Source organism: Cuculus canorus, chromosome 7 (assembly GCF_017976375.1).
Source record: "Cuculus canorus isolate bCucCan1 chromosome 7, bCucCan1.pri, whole genome shotgun sequence".
NCBI classification, from domain to species: Eukaryota; Metazoa; Chordata; class Aves; order Cuculiformes; family Cuculidae; genus Cuculus; species Cuculus canorus.
In genome coordinates, this window is record NC_071407.1 from 27456070 (window position 1) to 27471287 (window position 15218).

The 15218-nt window shown below is 39.9% G+C and overlaps 1 protein-coding gene across 2 annotated transcripts; it reads left to right on the forward strand.

Annotated features, from left to right (window-relative positions):
* Positions 1–2147: 2147 nt before the first annotated feature.
* On the forward strand, positions 2148–13140 carry GHITM (growth hormone inducible transmembrane protein). 2 transcript variants are annotated; one of them, XM_054071977.1, is made up of 9 exons: positions 2148–2271; positions 3842–3998; positions 5565–5664; positions 6520–6631; positions 7957–8098; positions 9227–9335; positions 10419–10607; positions 11194–11365; positions 12202–13140. In XM_054071977.1, the coding sequence occupies exons 2-9, from the start codon at positions 3870–3872 to the stop codon at positions 12287–12289; spliced, it is 1041 nt and encodes a 346-aa protein (XP_053927952.1). In that variant the 5' UTR covers positions 2148–2271; positions 3842–3869; the 3' UTR covers positions 12290–13140. The 2 variants fall into 2 exon arrangements, with proteins under 2 accessions (XP_053927952.1, XP_053927951.1); XM_054071976.1 differs by having other exon boundaries at positions 2181–2267.
* The last annotated feature ends 2078 nt before the right edge of the window (positions 13141–15218 follow it).

Genomic DNA, 15218 nt, shown 5'->3' on the forward strand with positions numbered 1-15218 from the left:
AATTTAGGAATAGAATGAATTCTCTAGCCTTCATTTTCCAAACGAGATGTAAAATACATAACTAAGGGAAAATATTAAGAATTGATATCAAACTTCCAGTTTTTGAATTTTACTTTAGTAGTTCATGAGGTTTAGCACTAATATTTGGCAAGGCAAATGATTTGTTTAAATGGCCAGAATGAATCCTACAATACGTTTTGAAAGAAAATGCTCTTTAGTATCAAAATCCTTGTTCAATGTCTGAAAAAAAAAAAAGCAAGCAGGCTTCTTGTTAAGAAAATAAAGGGAGGGATTGCAACTGCCTTTAAGTAAGAGCTGATTACAATTCAGAGCTGGTATGGGAGAGGGAACAGATGGGGGAAGGTATTGGGGAAGGTCAGAGTTTAGAAAGCAAGGATTAAACACAGAAAGCTTGGAAGTAGACTGAAGAGCGTTAGAATTGTGACCAAGGTGAAGCTTGTGGGCAATGTCAGAAGTAGTGGGGAAAAAAGGCCTGGGTACTTGCGGTGACCAGAAAAAGACCCAGAGTAAATAAGCGGAAACAGCTGTATGAGGTCAAACAAGGGAGTCCTGCTAAGGTGGCTGTAGCAAAAGTAGCTGTGCCTCTTCCCTAGGGAAATGTCCACATTAGAGACAGGAGTTCACTACGGTTATTGGCATGGCTGTAGGGAGTCCAACCTACAAAAAAGGATAAATACAACCCGGGTGATGTTTCCTCTCAGATGACACGTTAAAAAAAAAAAAAAAAAAAGTTTTTTCTTTAAAATAGGGCCTAAATAAGAATGATCCTCCTCGAGTCCTTGCCGAGCAAACTGGTATGTGTACTGAAGGCATTCTTTCTCACAGAAAAGTACTGACAACAGGCAAAACACCTCTAGAAGCATGAAAACACACACTGAAAACAAAGATTGATGATCCAAGGGCCAGAGCACCTATTCCATGAGCACAGGCTGAGTGAGTTGGGGTTGTTCTGCCTGGAGAAGGCTCCAGAGAGATCTTATAGGGGCCTTCCAGTACCTGAAGGGGCTACAAGAAAGTTGGGGAGGGACTTTTTACAAGGGCATGGAGGGATAGGATGAGGGGAAATGGCTGTAAATTGGAAGGGGAAAGATTTAGATTAGACATTAGGAAGAAATTCTTCATGATGAGGGTGCTGAGGCAGTGACACAGGTTGCCTGGGGAAGTTGTGGATGCCTCCTCTGATACCAAAAATGCTGGCAAATAAACTCTCCCAAGACCCATTTTGGAGTTTTAGAAAGCAAGCACTTTTTAATCAGGCTTGGGCAACGTGAGGGAGTGATCTCCATTAATCATGTGCAGCAAGACAAGAGCTGCTTACAGAATATATTTCCTACTTATATGCCTATGTATATATTTTCCCAGAAATCTTGTACATATTCTATTACTTTCTAAGCTCTAATTTTAATGTTATTAGGAACTTCACAACAGTCAAATCTCTTGCTAATCTGGAGCTTTTGGAGCTGCCTGACCTGGCATTTGAGCTAGGGAAGGACCACAAACAGGTGATTGTAGAAAAGACAGCTGTTCAGCACAGATCATATTGAACACAAGCGTCTGGAAAAACTCTTTGAAAAAATATGCTATTAAAAAATCCCATGTTTTCAGAAGGACATTCTGACTTTCAAAACACAGAGTTACTTGTATGAACTTAACTCTAGAATAGAATCATAGAATAGTTGGGATTGGAAGGGACCTTAAATATCATATAGTTTCAACCTCCTGCCATCTCTAAAGCTCTACTATAGCTTCAATCAAAATATTCCATTCTCAGTCTTTCTGGAGGTGTTCAAGGCCAGCCTGGAGGAGGCTCTGAGCACCCCGTGGGAGGTGTTCCTGCTCACGGCAGGGGGTGGCACTGGATGGCTTTGAGGCCCAAACCGCGCCGTGACTCTATGAGCTAGCCTATATCTCTCATGGGGAGCTGGAACTTGGAGCTCGGCCCTCGCTTCCAACGCCATGAGGGAGGCGGCCGCCCCCAGCCCCTCCGCCCGCTGTGCGGGCTGCTACAGGGAGGGTTGCATCAGCCCTGCCCGGCGCGGCTTCCCGAAGCTTCCCTGCCCTAACTCAACATGGCTGCCGCGGCCCGCTGCGCGGCGCTGCTTCCCCCGCCCCGCGAGCCAATGGCGTTAGCGGCCGCTGCAGTCACGTGGGGAGGGCGAGGCAATCGCCGTGCGGCATAGCGTCACTTCCGCTGCGGATGCGCCACTTCCGGGTTTGCGGGCGCAGCGAGGACCGGGTAGTGCGACGTAGGTGAGGGGACGGGGGAACGGGGCTCTGTGTCCCACAGCTGGGGTGCGATAGGGCGGGAATATGGCCTGAGGCGTGGTCCTAGAGTGGTTTGGGTTGGAAGGGACCTTGATCATCCAGTCCCACACACCTCCCCCCCTCCCACTGGATGAGGCTGCTCCACGCCTCATCCGACCTGGCCTTGAACCCCTCCAGGGAGGGGGCAGCCACAGCTTCCCTGGGCAACCTGTGCCAGTGCCTCACCACCCTCATAGCGGAGAATCTCTTTATAGAATAAATTTTTCATAGGAGATACTCATGGTTTGGTACAGCAGGGATTTGGCATTGTTTTGTCATTGCTGTGTTTGCCACTTAGCGGGCTGGGATGCGGATGGTGTTTTGTTTTCTTGTTCACTCTCTGCTGCCGCTCACCTTTGTTCTTAATCCAGTATTTGAAGTTGTTTTGTTTCAAAGACCAGGTTAGAGGGGGGGAAAAAAAAAAAAAAAGAAACTCAAAAAATTAAGCTCATGGTGATACTGAAAATGCCAGTAAATAAACTCTCTAAGACCCATTTATGAGTTTTAGAAAGCAAGCACCCTTTAATCAGGCCTGGGCAACACGGGGGAGTGATCTCCATCAGTCGTGTAGAGCGAGACAAGAGCTGGTTTCTGAATATATTGCCGGGTTATATGCCTGTGTATAAATTTTTCTAGAGATATTGCATATAGTCTGTTACTTTCCAAGGATTAATTTTAATATTATTAGGAAGGTCACGACGGTCAAATCTCTTGCTAATTTGGAGCTATGAACAGTTGTTTTGAAAAATGCGGTGGTAGATGGGGTATCTTGTGATATTAGAGCTTGTATGTAGCATTGATTAAAGTATGTGTAACTGTAAGGACTTGGGGCTTTTAATGTCTAGTACATGTGCTGTTTGTGGAGGTAAGCTGGCATTTTTGATGTTACCTGTAGAACACACAGGCTGGCTTCTGCTTACACTGTTAACTTACCCATGAGTGACATCATTGTTTTCAGGGCCAAACTGCACAAGATGACCTGAACTCGTGTTCTGGGCTGTGACCTTGACTGACTGCTGTGTCAGTAAAGCTAATTAATTCCTCAAAAGATAGCCTAAGAACTCTCTAAAACTTTCCACTGCATGTGTTGTGCTATTTACTCATTTGGCTTTACTTAGCTGAAGTTTTAAGTAAATTTGGAGCATTTTTTTTAATATCTGTTTGGGGGGCAGCGTACTCGTGCAGCGTTATGTCTCAAAATAAAAGTCAGTTGATAAAATGACTCAGGCATAAGTACATAAAGGGTCTTGATGTAACTGATGTGTATGAGAAATGGTGCATCCTGTTTCCAGGTACGTTGTGAAAGAGTACTCTCTGATGGAAGTAGGGGACAAATATAGATAGAAGGTAGTTAAACTGTGCATTTGAGAAGGTTCTAGGTCTTACTACAGCACTCTAGTGATAATACTGGTTATCTAATAGGCTGCAGTGTAGTTGAGAATAAGCAGTAAGTGTACCTTGTTGTCTGAAAACCACATGGCAAAATAGTAAAGCATACTTTCTCTTGCACTTGCAGGAATACAGCATAAACCATCTAAGCAACCATGCTAGCCACAAGGCTAGTGTGCCTGAGGGCATTATCATGTCAGACTATCCGCCCTACCATTACTCAGGCCTCCCCAGCTCTGAGGAACTCCAATATAAAAGCATACAGACTGTGGCAGCCTAACCAGGTAAGGTGATTTTCTTTCAAATGGTTCTGACTGCTGATATTTTAAAGGGTTGATTACTTTTCCAAAAGAATCACTTTGTGTGGAGCACCCATTTTAAATGATAATCAGCATTCTGCTTGAGGTAGCTTTTCTAATTTATTGAAGGAAAAATGTTACTCAATTAAAAAAAATGTTTTCTAAAAAAGCAATGGAAGTAATATCTTCTGTTCCAGTGACTCCCCATTGAAATTGTTAAAGAAATTTAAAGGAGGTAGTTTGTGATGAACAAGTTATGGTGTAAGGAGGAAGGAGCAGATGTTTTTGTCTGACCTCATCCTAGCCTGGATGTTTCCAAGCAAGAGTCTTAGATACAACAACAAAGTAAAGACTTCCTTTTCAAAGATTTTAGTCCCAGTGTATGTTTAGAGTTACAGCCCAGATCAGAGCAGTTTCTGGTCTACAGCAGGCCTGTCATTGGTGTAACCAGCAATTTTAAAAGCTGTACCGTCATTGCTTTAAGATGTTTGTGTCTGTTTATCCCTTATTAGGAAATGTTTCATACGTGCTTTCTGCCCAGGTGTGTAGCGCTCAACTGTTAGGAGGTATTGCTCTTTTGTTATCGCGTTGGTGAAGGTGCTAGTGGCAGGTTCTCACCTTCTTTGTATTTTAAGCACGGAAGACTATTGTAAGCATCTTAAGTTTGTAGGTGCGTTAGGGAGGGTTGTGTGTGTGCATGTTTTCTTGTTGTGTTTGGGTTTTTTTATGGTGGTTTGACTTCTGTGTTGAGTGCTGCATCATTGCAGTGTTGGGCTTGATTTCCTTAGATGCAAAACATAACAGAAGTGAAGTGCCACCTTAAACTTCCTGAGTTTCACTGCTCTAATAGCAACGCTTGTACTTTTCAAGCTTTAGTATTAAAGCAAACTTGCCACTTTGAGTGAACTCTTGGTTGCTCAGCTGCCTATATAATAATTTAGAAATTGCTGGGAAAAAATGGTGAGAAAACTTCAAAAGTTGTTTCTGAACTTAAATATGACATTAGTGCACCTTGCTTTAGCAGCTTACTAGGACTTTGAGCTACATGCTATATTTATTTGGGGCTTAAGAGCTTTAAAAGTCTTACGTTTCTAGGCCTTCATTCAAGGTTTGTTCTCTAAATCAAGGCTAGAGTTGAAAGAAAGAATTTGTGCTGCTTTTCCATGTTTAGTGTCTGTAAGGTGTAAATATTGTGCAAAAATTTTTTTTTACATAAATACGTAAAGAGTTTTTACATAGAAAGCAAAATAGGTTTTTTACAAACTAAAAAAGTAAAGAGTGTGTTTTTATAGGGAAAAAAAAAAAAAGCCTTATTGCCTTGTTTAGTGCAGTGGGATGAGAGTAGAGGAAATAGAAATTCTAAAATGTGTGAATGTTATTCACAAAGGTTCCTAAACTTTAAGGTTGAGCATGGTTGCTTCATGTCTGTGAGAGATAAGCAGAGACAAATGAGACTGTGTAGCGATTTTAAGTGCAGCAAGTAAATTGCTAGGAGATGTCTTCTATTTTATTTCGCTGAGTCTTTCTTATGTTATTTCTGAATCTTAACAGTGTTATGCCACCAGAGTGAGAACAGGTGTAAGGCGTGGAAAAATTGGACAGGAAATTAAAGAAGCAGCGTTTGAGCCATCTGCAGAAACTGCAATTAAAGGTACAGTAGCTCTGCTTTAAATACTGAGAATCTTTGAAGCTTAACTTAGAATTTCCTAGAAGGAGTTGATTTCCCTCAAACCCTTAAAGAGTCTGAGAATATTGTTTCTTTCATATTTAAGTTTGCTTAGGGGTTTCCCTCAAATAGCTGGAGGCAGTTTCTCTGCTTGGCTTTCCTCTTAAAGCTTAAAGTTGCAAGTACTTCGTAGTATGGAGAAACTTCTTGTCTGTATTTGAATCTCCTGTTGAGAGCTATTAACTGCTGTTGGTCTCTTAATGGAGACTTGGTTGCAGATATTAAAAAAAAAAATGCTGACACTTTGCTACATCTATTTTCTGTGCTGTTTGAAGGAAGGATTTTTCTACAGCTGCAAAAAAAGAAGTTTCTGGTCCTACGCTTACATAAGGCTTTAGGTTCCTGTGTGTGCCAGCATATCTAGTGTGGATCATCATTTCAGTGGGTTACAAAGGGGTAGATTGGATCTTGGCTTTAACGCGTTATGAGAAAGTGTAGCCTTGGAGGGTTGCACCACTGCAGGTATTTGGTCACATCTGCTCTTACTTCAGTTGTAACAATATTTTATAATTGAAATACGATCTGCGTCATGCAGGCACTACTTCCAAAAAATCAGGCTGTAGAAACCAATGGCAAATTGTGTGGTGTTGCCCGTGACCTTTGGGAATCCCTCAGTCTCATTGAGAACTGGTAACCTACTGACTTGAAGTTAAATGGAGTTTTAAGAAAGAAGCCTAATAGAGATCAGCTATTCTACATGAAACAAAATTCATGTGCGGATGTTACTGACTGTCCAAGAAAAAGCATTCATGGGTGGTTTTTTTCTTTCCCCTTATACAGCTGATCGCCTGGGGAAGTTTATTGTAGCTGGAGGGGCTGCTGTTGGCCTGGGCGCTCTCTGTTACTATGGAATGGGCATGTCCAGTGAGATTGGAGCTATTGAAAGAGCTGTGTAAGTAAGATAACGTACTGTTTTAAGTAAAGAGTATGTTAAGCAAATGTCTGTTCTCTTCATATCGCTCTCTACCTGGTATCACCCAGTGTGCACACAGCTTACATTTTTTGTAAGCTCTGAACAGAAAAGCCTCATCTCAGTGCAGGATTTTAAAGCATATAACTAAAAGCAAAACTGAAATTACTCAAGCTTACATGGATGTTGACTTAAGTGAGTTTCTTTGTTTCGTTAAATATGAAATTTATTCGTGAATACTATATGAATATTTCTTGCAAAGGGTGCCACAGATAACTTAAGAAGGGTAGACTGCTATAAGGCACTAAGACCACCGTGCCTGCAGTTCCTGTGAGACCATTCATTAAACTTTAATACAGCACACTGGAAAAAGTTTCCTTTGAACACACTACTTACCTTAGCATAAGCTCTGCTCTAATAAATATGTTTTGCTTAGAACTTTGCTGTATTGCTTTTTGGCCAACAAAAACCTGACTGATGGCAAAACCGTGTAGTTACTTAGACTTCAAAGGTGGTTAGTGATAAGCTTGGGAGAAATAAGTGCTGGAGAAGTTTTGCTTTACTTGCTCTACATTCATATTCATCTCCATTCATTTTGAGTGCTTGCTAGTTGTATCTATGAGAAGTTTTTCATTGCTAGAGCTATCTGTAATTTTTTTCTCCACAAGCCTTGAAGTAATGAGTCAAAAGAGTAAAATGGGAGAAAATGTGTGCACTGCATTTGAGTGATCTTGGCAGGGAAAGCTTCCTGTTCGTAGTATGACCAAATTGTACTACAAATGCTCACTCGTGTCTAAGTCTGCTGCTATTTTTGGAGCTCTCAAAATGGCATTTGTGTCTTGTGATGTCAGTTGATCATGTGCACTGTGACTCAGCAGTTTGTGAGGTGCTCAGCAGGTTACTTGGTGCCTAGTACACATTCTGTAGGTATTTTTTCTTAAACCAGTTTTGTTATAGTTTTATGTATATGTACATAAAAAAATATTCTCTGTTTTTCTGCAGTTAAAAAGCATTTGTTATTCTGTTTCCCATATATGCTTCCTCCTTCATATTCAACTATAATAACCATTATTTGTAATTTGTGGTATTTCTAGAGAGTTGTGTTGTACTACATCAGCAATATTTAGAAGTTCTGCCCCCTGTTGTGAAGTATATTCATGTCAGAAGTCACTAGACCACACCATTGTTATGAAACCTCCTTTATATCCGTAGCTACTAATATATTCCAAGAGCTTGATTGTGGTTTTAGTTGGTCTTTGTTCTGATACTGGTAACTGCACAGCAGTTTATGATTGCTTATTTTCCAGTATTTGGCCACAGTACGTGAAAGACAGAATTCACTCTACCTACATGTACTTTGCGGGAAGCATTGGCATGACGGCGCTGTCTGCTGTAGCTGTAAGCAGATCTCCGGCACTCATGAGCCTGATGACAAAAGGCTCCTGGCTGGTAAGCTTCTCTTATAAAAACATCAGCATTGGTACAAAGAAATGTGAAATTTATGGCCTCAAGCTCTGCCAGAGGAGGTTCAGGGAGCTGAACCAGGAAGGTAGTTGAGTCACCTTCCCTGGAGGTGTTTAAGGGATGGGTGGATGAGGTGCTGAGGGGCATGGTTTAGGGATTGTTAGGAATGGTTGGACTTGGATGATCCAGTAGGTCCTTTCCAACCTAGTGATTCTATGATTATATGATTCTATGAAATGTGACCTGCTTGGTGAAAAATAAGGCAACGCTTAAACTGGTGTTTGTATCTGTAAAGACTACTTACCTACTGTGTAGTTTAAGATTTGGTGATTCTAATCACATGCTTTCATAAAAGTACCTTATATACTGCTTTGATTGTCAAAGACAAACTATATGAGCCAAAGGCTGCTATGCTGTCCTTGCCAGCTATATGCAAGTATAGGTCCCTGTGCTCTTCTGTATAGCTCTTCGAAAGCTGTCACCATTTTGGCAAGGCTAAAATGATACTGGTATGCAAATCATCCAGGCAAACTGCTAAGAAAATGTGTCTGCTTAGTATTTATTCAATGTGTTAAGTGGAGTGGAAGCATAATAGTTAAATGCTAACACCTACGTAATTTTATAGAGATAAATGTAATGATGCAACATCCTTGGTGATTAACCCAAGTTGTACATTTCTGACCAGTTTGTTAGCTGCTGGAGGATTCTGCCCAGAATCATCAATAAGACAAGGCAATAAGGTTTAAAAATCATGGTTAGCAAAAGTGTATGAACTGAGTATTGGCTGTGGGTGGAGAAATGTACAAGAAAAAAAGTAAGCCTAACACTTCAGGTACCTTAATGAGGATTAGAGTAGGGGCAGAACCATATGTTTTCCTTCTCTTACCTTTCATAACTAAGAGATTGATGCAATTTTACCACTAAACTTGGATTCCTAGCATAAAAATAAAATGGGAATTGCTGCAAGCTAGGTTCTGCAAAGATTTGACTGTAACCTTACAGAAGTAAAACTGATAAATGCTCCGGATTATGCTGTTGATTTTTTTAGATGAGGTTAGAACAGAGACTATATGTCCTAATGCTAACTTGAGCTCTGTAATGCTATTTTTACAGGCAATAGGTGCAACTTTTGCAGCCATGATTGGTGCAGGAATGTTGGTCAGATCCATATCCTATGAACATAGTCCAGCAGCTAAACATTTGGCTTGGATGATGCATTCAGGTATGCGATTTTAGTGTTCATTGTAGAGATGTCTGTGCTTCCGTGTGACCAGGTTTTCTTTAACAAAACTTCTGCTTTAGGAGAGTAAAGATTTTTCAGAGACCAATGAGAACTCCTGAATGTCTGGGAGATTTCTTATGTAACCTTAACACATAGCTGATGTTTTTTGTAATCTTCTGTAGGTCTTGCTCAAGTGAAACTTGAGATATGTATACGCCACATTGGATAGTACTAGTTGGCTTCGTAGCTGCTTTGGTTTCAAGACTGCTTTCTGGCACTATAGCTTCTGTAAGCCCTATTGCCAACACTTGCCATTCTTCAGCTGTGCAGGATAGGAAAGTGCTCCAACTTGATTAGAAAAATGAGATTTTAGCATTAAACTTCATCTTTGTACATACCTGATCAGAACATGTACCCAAGCTGTGAGTACAGATCACTTTTCAGAACTGTTTCGCCAGAAATAATTTATGGTTCAGGAAGGACACGTCAATGATAGGCACTGGAATCATGTTTGGCTTTCCAGAGCTAACATTTCTACCAAGTAATTATGCTGATTTTTGTGTTTGTTATTAAGGTAAACAGCCTAATGTGATATTAATGGACTAGATAGAGGTTTCATAAAAGACTCCAGCAAAAAGTCTGACTTACTTGCCTAACTAATTAGTGTAGCAGAAATCTGTGCTGCTTTTCAGCGTTGAGTGCTCCTGTGGCTATTATGTAGTTAATTAGTCTGTGCTGAGTATCTCTTATCAACTCAGTTTTGGAACACATCAGTACACTGTACACTGACTTTTATTAGACTTTCTTCCAGAGACCATCACTCTGAAGTACTTTCCAGAGCTACATAAAAGTAGTTTACGGAATTTAAGGTTGACAATTTATTGTGCTCCTTTCTAGATAGGCACACAATCAAGTGCGTTGGTATTTTGTAATGTTATCCATTTTGTCATGGATAAGTTTTAGCTTTGTTATCCATTACATAAATCCTTGTTATCAATTACAGTTATAATTGTTTTGACAGGTGGTGTTCTTATCAGAACTGTTTCAGGTCTGATGAGTGTTGTTTTGTTTTTCTTTGACTAGGTGTCATGGGTGCGGTGGTGGCTCCTCTAGCCTTCTTGGGTGGTCCTTTGCTGATCAGAGCTGCCTGGTACACTGCTGGAATCGTCGGAGGGCTCTCAACTGTGGCCATGTGTGCTCCAAGTGAAAAGTTTCTGAACATGGGAGGACCACTTGGAATAGGCTTAGGCTTTGTTCTTGCCTCTTCAGTTGGTAAAATACTGTTTTAATACTGTCAGATAAAGTAGATTATAAATTCATGATGCTAAGATGCAGCTCACGTTTAGTTGCAGGCTGGTCTGCACAGTTAAGATTTGCCTTAAATAGGCTTTGCAACTCTAGCACAGCAGAAAAAATTCTGTTGAATTTGTTCTTAAAAAAAAGCATGAAGTTACAGTTCTGGCAAGTGTTTATCTTACAAATGGCCAGTGGTGGTTGTTTGTATTTTTAATTATTGCTGGTGACTAGGGAAGACAGTAAATGTAGTCTTAGTTCTTGATCCACTTGTTCCTATCCCTTACGTGTTTCGAGGCATTACTGTAGTCCTAGGAACAGCAGTACATTCACATGAAGAAAAGTATGCGTGATTTCGTAGACTGTTCAAAATTACTGGATCAGGTTGCATATGTGACATCTTCAGCCTTTTTGTATTAATGCTCTTGGCATCAGAAGTACACTGCAAATGGTAAATTGAGTACTCCTTGAAAAATGTGTACTATGGTAACCGAAGTTTGACCTAACTCTGAGTAGCAGATACCCTTAATAGCTTTCTTTAACACTATTGTGCATTCCTTTCCAGGATCCATGTTCTTGCCACCTACTTCTGCTTTTGGTGCTGGCTTGTATTCGGTAGCCGTTTATGGTGGATTGGTTCTCTTTGGCATGTTCCTGCTCTACGATACACAGCATGTTATCAAGCGTGCAGAAACTCTTCCATATTATGGAGCAACAAAATATGATCCAATCAATGCGTAAGTGTTCTGTGTCAACACGACTGATCTCAATATCTGTGTAAGAATTTGCTTCAGGCTATGTTCAAGTGGGCTTTAAAAACAGCCAGACCTTCTTTTACTGTTAAAAAGTGAATTGCTGTTAAATGGGAAGCATCACAGGATTTAAAAACACAATGCAAAAATTGCTTGTGGAGTTAAAACTGAAAGCATCTGCCTGAAAACAGAGAAACAGCAGTGAGTTTGTGGTATCACACACCTCCAGCGGTTCTTTGTAGAAAGTATTTTTGTTTTCTAAAGTATTCCTGGGAGAATTTGTAGCTGCTTTCTGAAAATACCTGCCAATGTCATTGGAGACAAAAAATGTTAACATTTTATAGTCACTTAATATTCACTAGTCCTTGTCACTAAAATAGCTTTACCAGTGTGACAGACAGCAAAAGGAGGATTTGTTGACTCCCAGTAAAGACTAAGTCTGACTAACAAGAAATTACATGTTGCCTGTCTGATCATAGGTGAATTGTTTACCTCCTTGATTCTAGTTTCTTACAATTAAAATAGAACAATACTGGCCTTCTTCAGAATTCTTGGAGATAAACAGATAAAGGACACATAAAAGAAGAGTGCTTCTCTGTGAGAACCGTAAGCTGTCTGTTAAGACTTCTGAAAATAGTTCCTGCTGGCAGAGATGGTAGAACAAAGAGACTTTTTTTGGTGTATCAAGCACTAAGGACAATCATGGGTCAGTTTTGTTACAGATGCTTCATGAAGACTTTTAAAAATGAAGTATAATGTTATGAAACACCAAATAATACTGTTCTGTTTAACAATGTTAACTTTGATTTTCTGTTTCCTAGGTGCATGGGTATCTACACAGATACACTGAATATCTTCATTCGAGTGGCCACCATGCTTGCAGGTGGTGGAGGTAGCAGGAGAAAGTAAACCAAGACTCCTCTTTGCAGCTGTCCAGCGGCATACTTAATGCACATACTAAATAAAAATTCATGGTTACAAGCAGTTTTGCTGCAGTTCAGAACCTTAAAGCATTTCAGCCTGTTGTTTCAGTGCAATGTGATTCAGACTTAGTTTTTCTTCAAGCACTTTCCAGCTCTGTGTTTAAAATAGGGTAAACTGCTTCTAATTTTACATTATTTTGGGAAACTAAATTATTTTTAATATATGAGTAAAATAGTCTATCAACTTTTTAATGAGTCTGACAGCACTTCAACTCTGACTCTTTTTTTTTACTGTTATTGCATAGTAAAAGAAGCAATACCTAGACCGGTATCTTGTATGCAGATAGTGACACGATATACTTCATTAAATGGTGTTGAGATGCATCAGTTTTCAGTTAAGATTGTATAAATGATATTTTAATGGCACATTAAGAAGATGAACAAATAGATACAGTGCTAACTACAGTAAATGGCTTCTGCCTGGGCAGAAGCTCCAGAAAGGTTTAAGCAATTGTCAGAAATGCTTTGGAATTGATCACAAGGTGACCAAAACGTATAAAGGAGACAAGATGAGAAACTCATGTTGCGTTTGTCCTATGGGAACTTCAGTCTCTTTGTGGAGTACACGCGAGAACTCCTTGCTTTAATGTTGACTAAACAGAATAGCGAGGTTCTTTTGATCCTACATCTATCGAATAATGATAGAAGCGTGTGTGTTTTCCAGAGACTAAATTTCAGTATTGCAGATGGAGCCCTGTCCCTCAGGAGAGCTCCTGGTGCTCATCTCTTACAATCTTGTACAATTGGCACAGGAAGAGGGAATTCAGGATGGCCTGCTGTAAACCCAAATATCACTAAATTGCCATACTGTTGCGTGCTTTATTCTCTTCTCCTCATTTAGATGTTTAGCTTGGCCTAAAAGAAATGTTCCCTATCAGTGAAATTGATTTAACATAAAGACATTTATCCTTACCAAATTCTATTGTTATTATTTTGGAATAAAAGGTAAGTTCTAGGGCACAAGAAAGTTTTGAGCTAATGGCAATGACTGAGGCTTTCGATTTCTAGTAAATATGCTACATCTGTGTATTGACTTAGAACAATAAAATTCTGGCCTCACAAGTTGACTGCTCTCACTTTCCATGTGTTGATAGAAATATCTGGGTACCTCTACACTAATACTTGGTGAAGGGTACTATAAGTATTTTTTTGGCTACAGTTTATGTTGTATGAGTGCATATTCCTCTCTAAAAAGAAATCCACAAAGATGATTTCCAGTTTCACTGGCTGTCATCTTACTGAGGATGTTTTCCAAATGGAAGATGCTGATCTACGCTTGTTTCAGGTGGTTCTGTTCATGGAACCTATTGGCTGTGGGCAGCAGTCAGTGCTGCTTTTATGTCTGTTGTGCTGTAGTGTTTTCAGACCCTTCAGTCATAGGGAAGAAACAGTGGCTTGTGAAGAACCTTACTGCAACTCCTTTGTGTCCAAAGATTATACGACACCATCTAGTTCCTGGCACTATTACAGCTGAAGGAAATCTGTAGTGCTTGGAGGAAGAAATCTGGATCATGTCAAGTGTAAGTAACCTGTTAAGAGGGTTTTATCTTTTTAAGGAATTTCATATTCTTAATAAATTTCTACATACCCTTTCTGTAGCTGAACACGGCACTGTGCTTACCCTCAAATTCTGAAATCTACAGGGAGCAGTCTGCCGGCAAAACTAGTATTTGTGCATATAATAAAACTAAGGCAGAAGTTGTTCTCCCTACATTACAAGGATAGTATTAGAGGCTGACTATGAATAGAGAGAGGGATCCTGGATTGTTTGAAATAGTAACATGTAGAATACAGTACATTACCAAGGTGTTTGCAAGGAAACTGAAAGCAACAGGAAGATCTAATAACCTTTTAAGAAACAACAGGTCAATATAGTTAAGATTTACCTTAGTTAAGACAGCTTTAATTTGGGGGGGACAAAAATCTGTAGTGTAGTAGTTTGATAGGCACAAGAACAGGTGCCCATTTTTCCAGGGGGAGGATCTGTCTTAGAAGTCAGGCTGCTCTTGGAATGCAAACAGGTTGTTATTAAGAGGGTATGAACTCCCAGAAATCCAAAACTAGTGGAAGGGTAAACTTCAGGCTTTTTCCTCAGGTAAGCAATGTTACTGGATTTATTTTGCTGACTTGACTTTGCCCTCTCTTTAGGGGGCTCTTGTTCACCATGTTTGTGAGAGTTATAAAGTCAGAAGAGATTGGGTTTTTTTCCTGCTTTTAAGAAGAGAAATCAGTCACAAAAGGAACAAGCTATTTTCATGGTTTCCTCTTTCAAATAAATAAACTCATAGTTAACAAAAATAGCGTTCATGTTTTCAAGTTGGATTTAAGAAGTTTAGTATTGTTAAGTGAGAAGAAGCTTAAGCTGCTGTAACTGACAACAAATGCAGGAACTATATATATTTGTGTGCAAACAAGAAGAAAGGGAATTGTAAGTTTCATTAGCCAGAAATAGGACTGTGTTCAAATCCTATAAAATAGGGTGGAGCCTAGGAACACAGTTCAAGGGGGAAAAAAATCTCAAAACTTGACACTGGTTAATGGGGGTTGTGGTTGGTTCTGTTGAAGCCTTTGAGTCAATTTTGGATCTGGTGCTATAGTGCAGGGGTTACTGGGTTTGGTAGAAATTACGCGTGAGGTTGGACTGAATGGTCAATTTACAGCCTTGTTTAGGCTTGAGATGTAACAGTGTTTAGTAATTACACAACAGTGGTGCTTCAGAGTATTTCATCAGTTAACTGAAGCGAGTCTGTCAAAAACGCTTTATTCACTCGGACTATGTTTGCATCCATGAAGAAAGTAGGATTGAGGTGGAAAAGTTTTTCTAGTTTTTCATGTTTGGTTTGCAAGCAATAAAA

Coding starts and splice junctions, on each gene's coding strand:
- GHITM (XM_054071977.1), top strand. CDS start 3,870: ATGCTAGCCACAAGGCTAGTGTGCCTGAGGGCATTATCATGTCAGACT. Junction 3,999..5,564: donor GACTGTGGCAGCCTAACCAG/GTAAGGTGATTT, acceptor GAATCTTAACAG/TGTTATGCCACCAGAGTGAG. Junction 11,366..12,201: donor AAATATGATCCAATCAATGC/GTAAGTGTTCTG, acceptor TCTGTTTCCTAG/GTGCATGGGTATCTACACAG.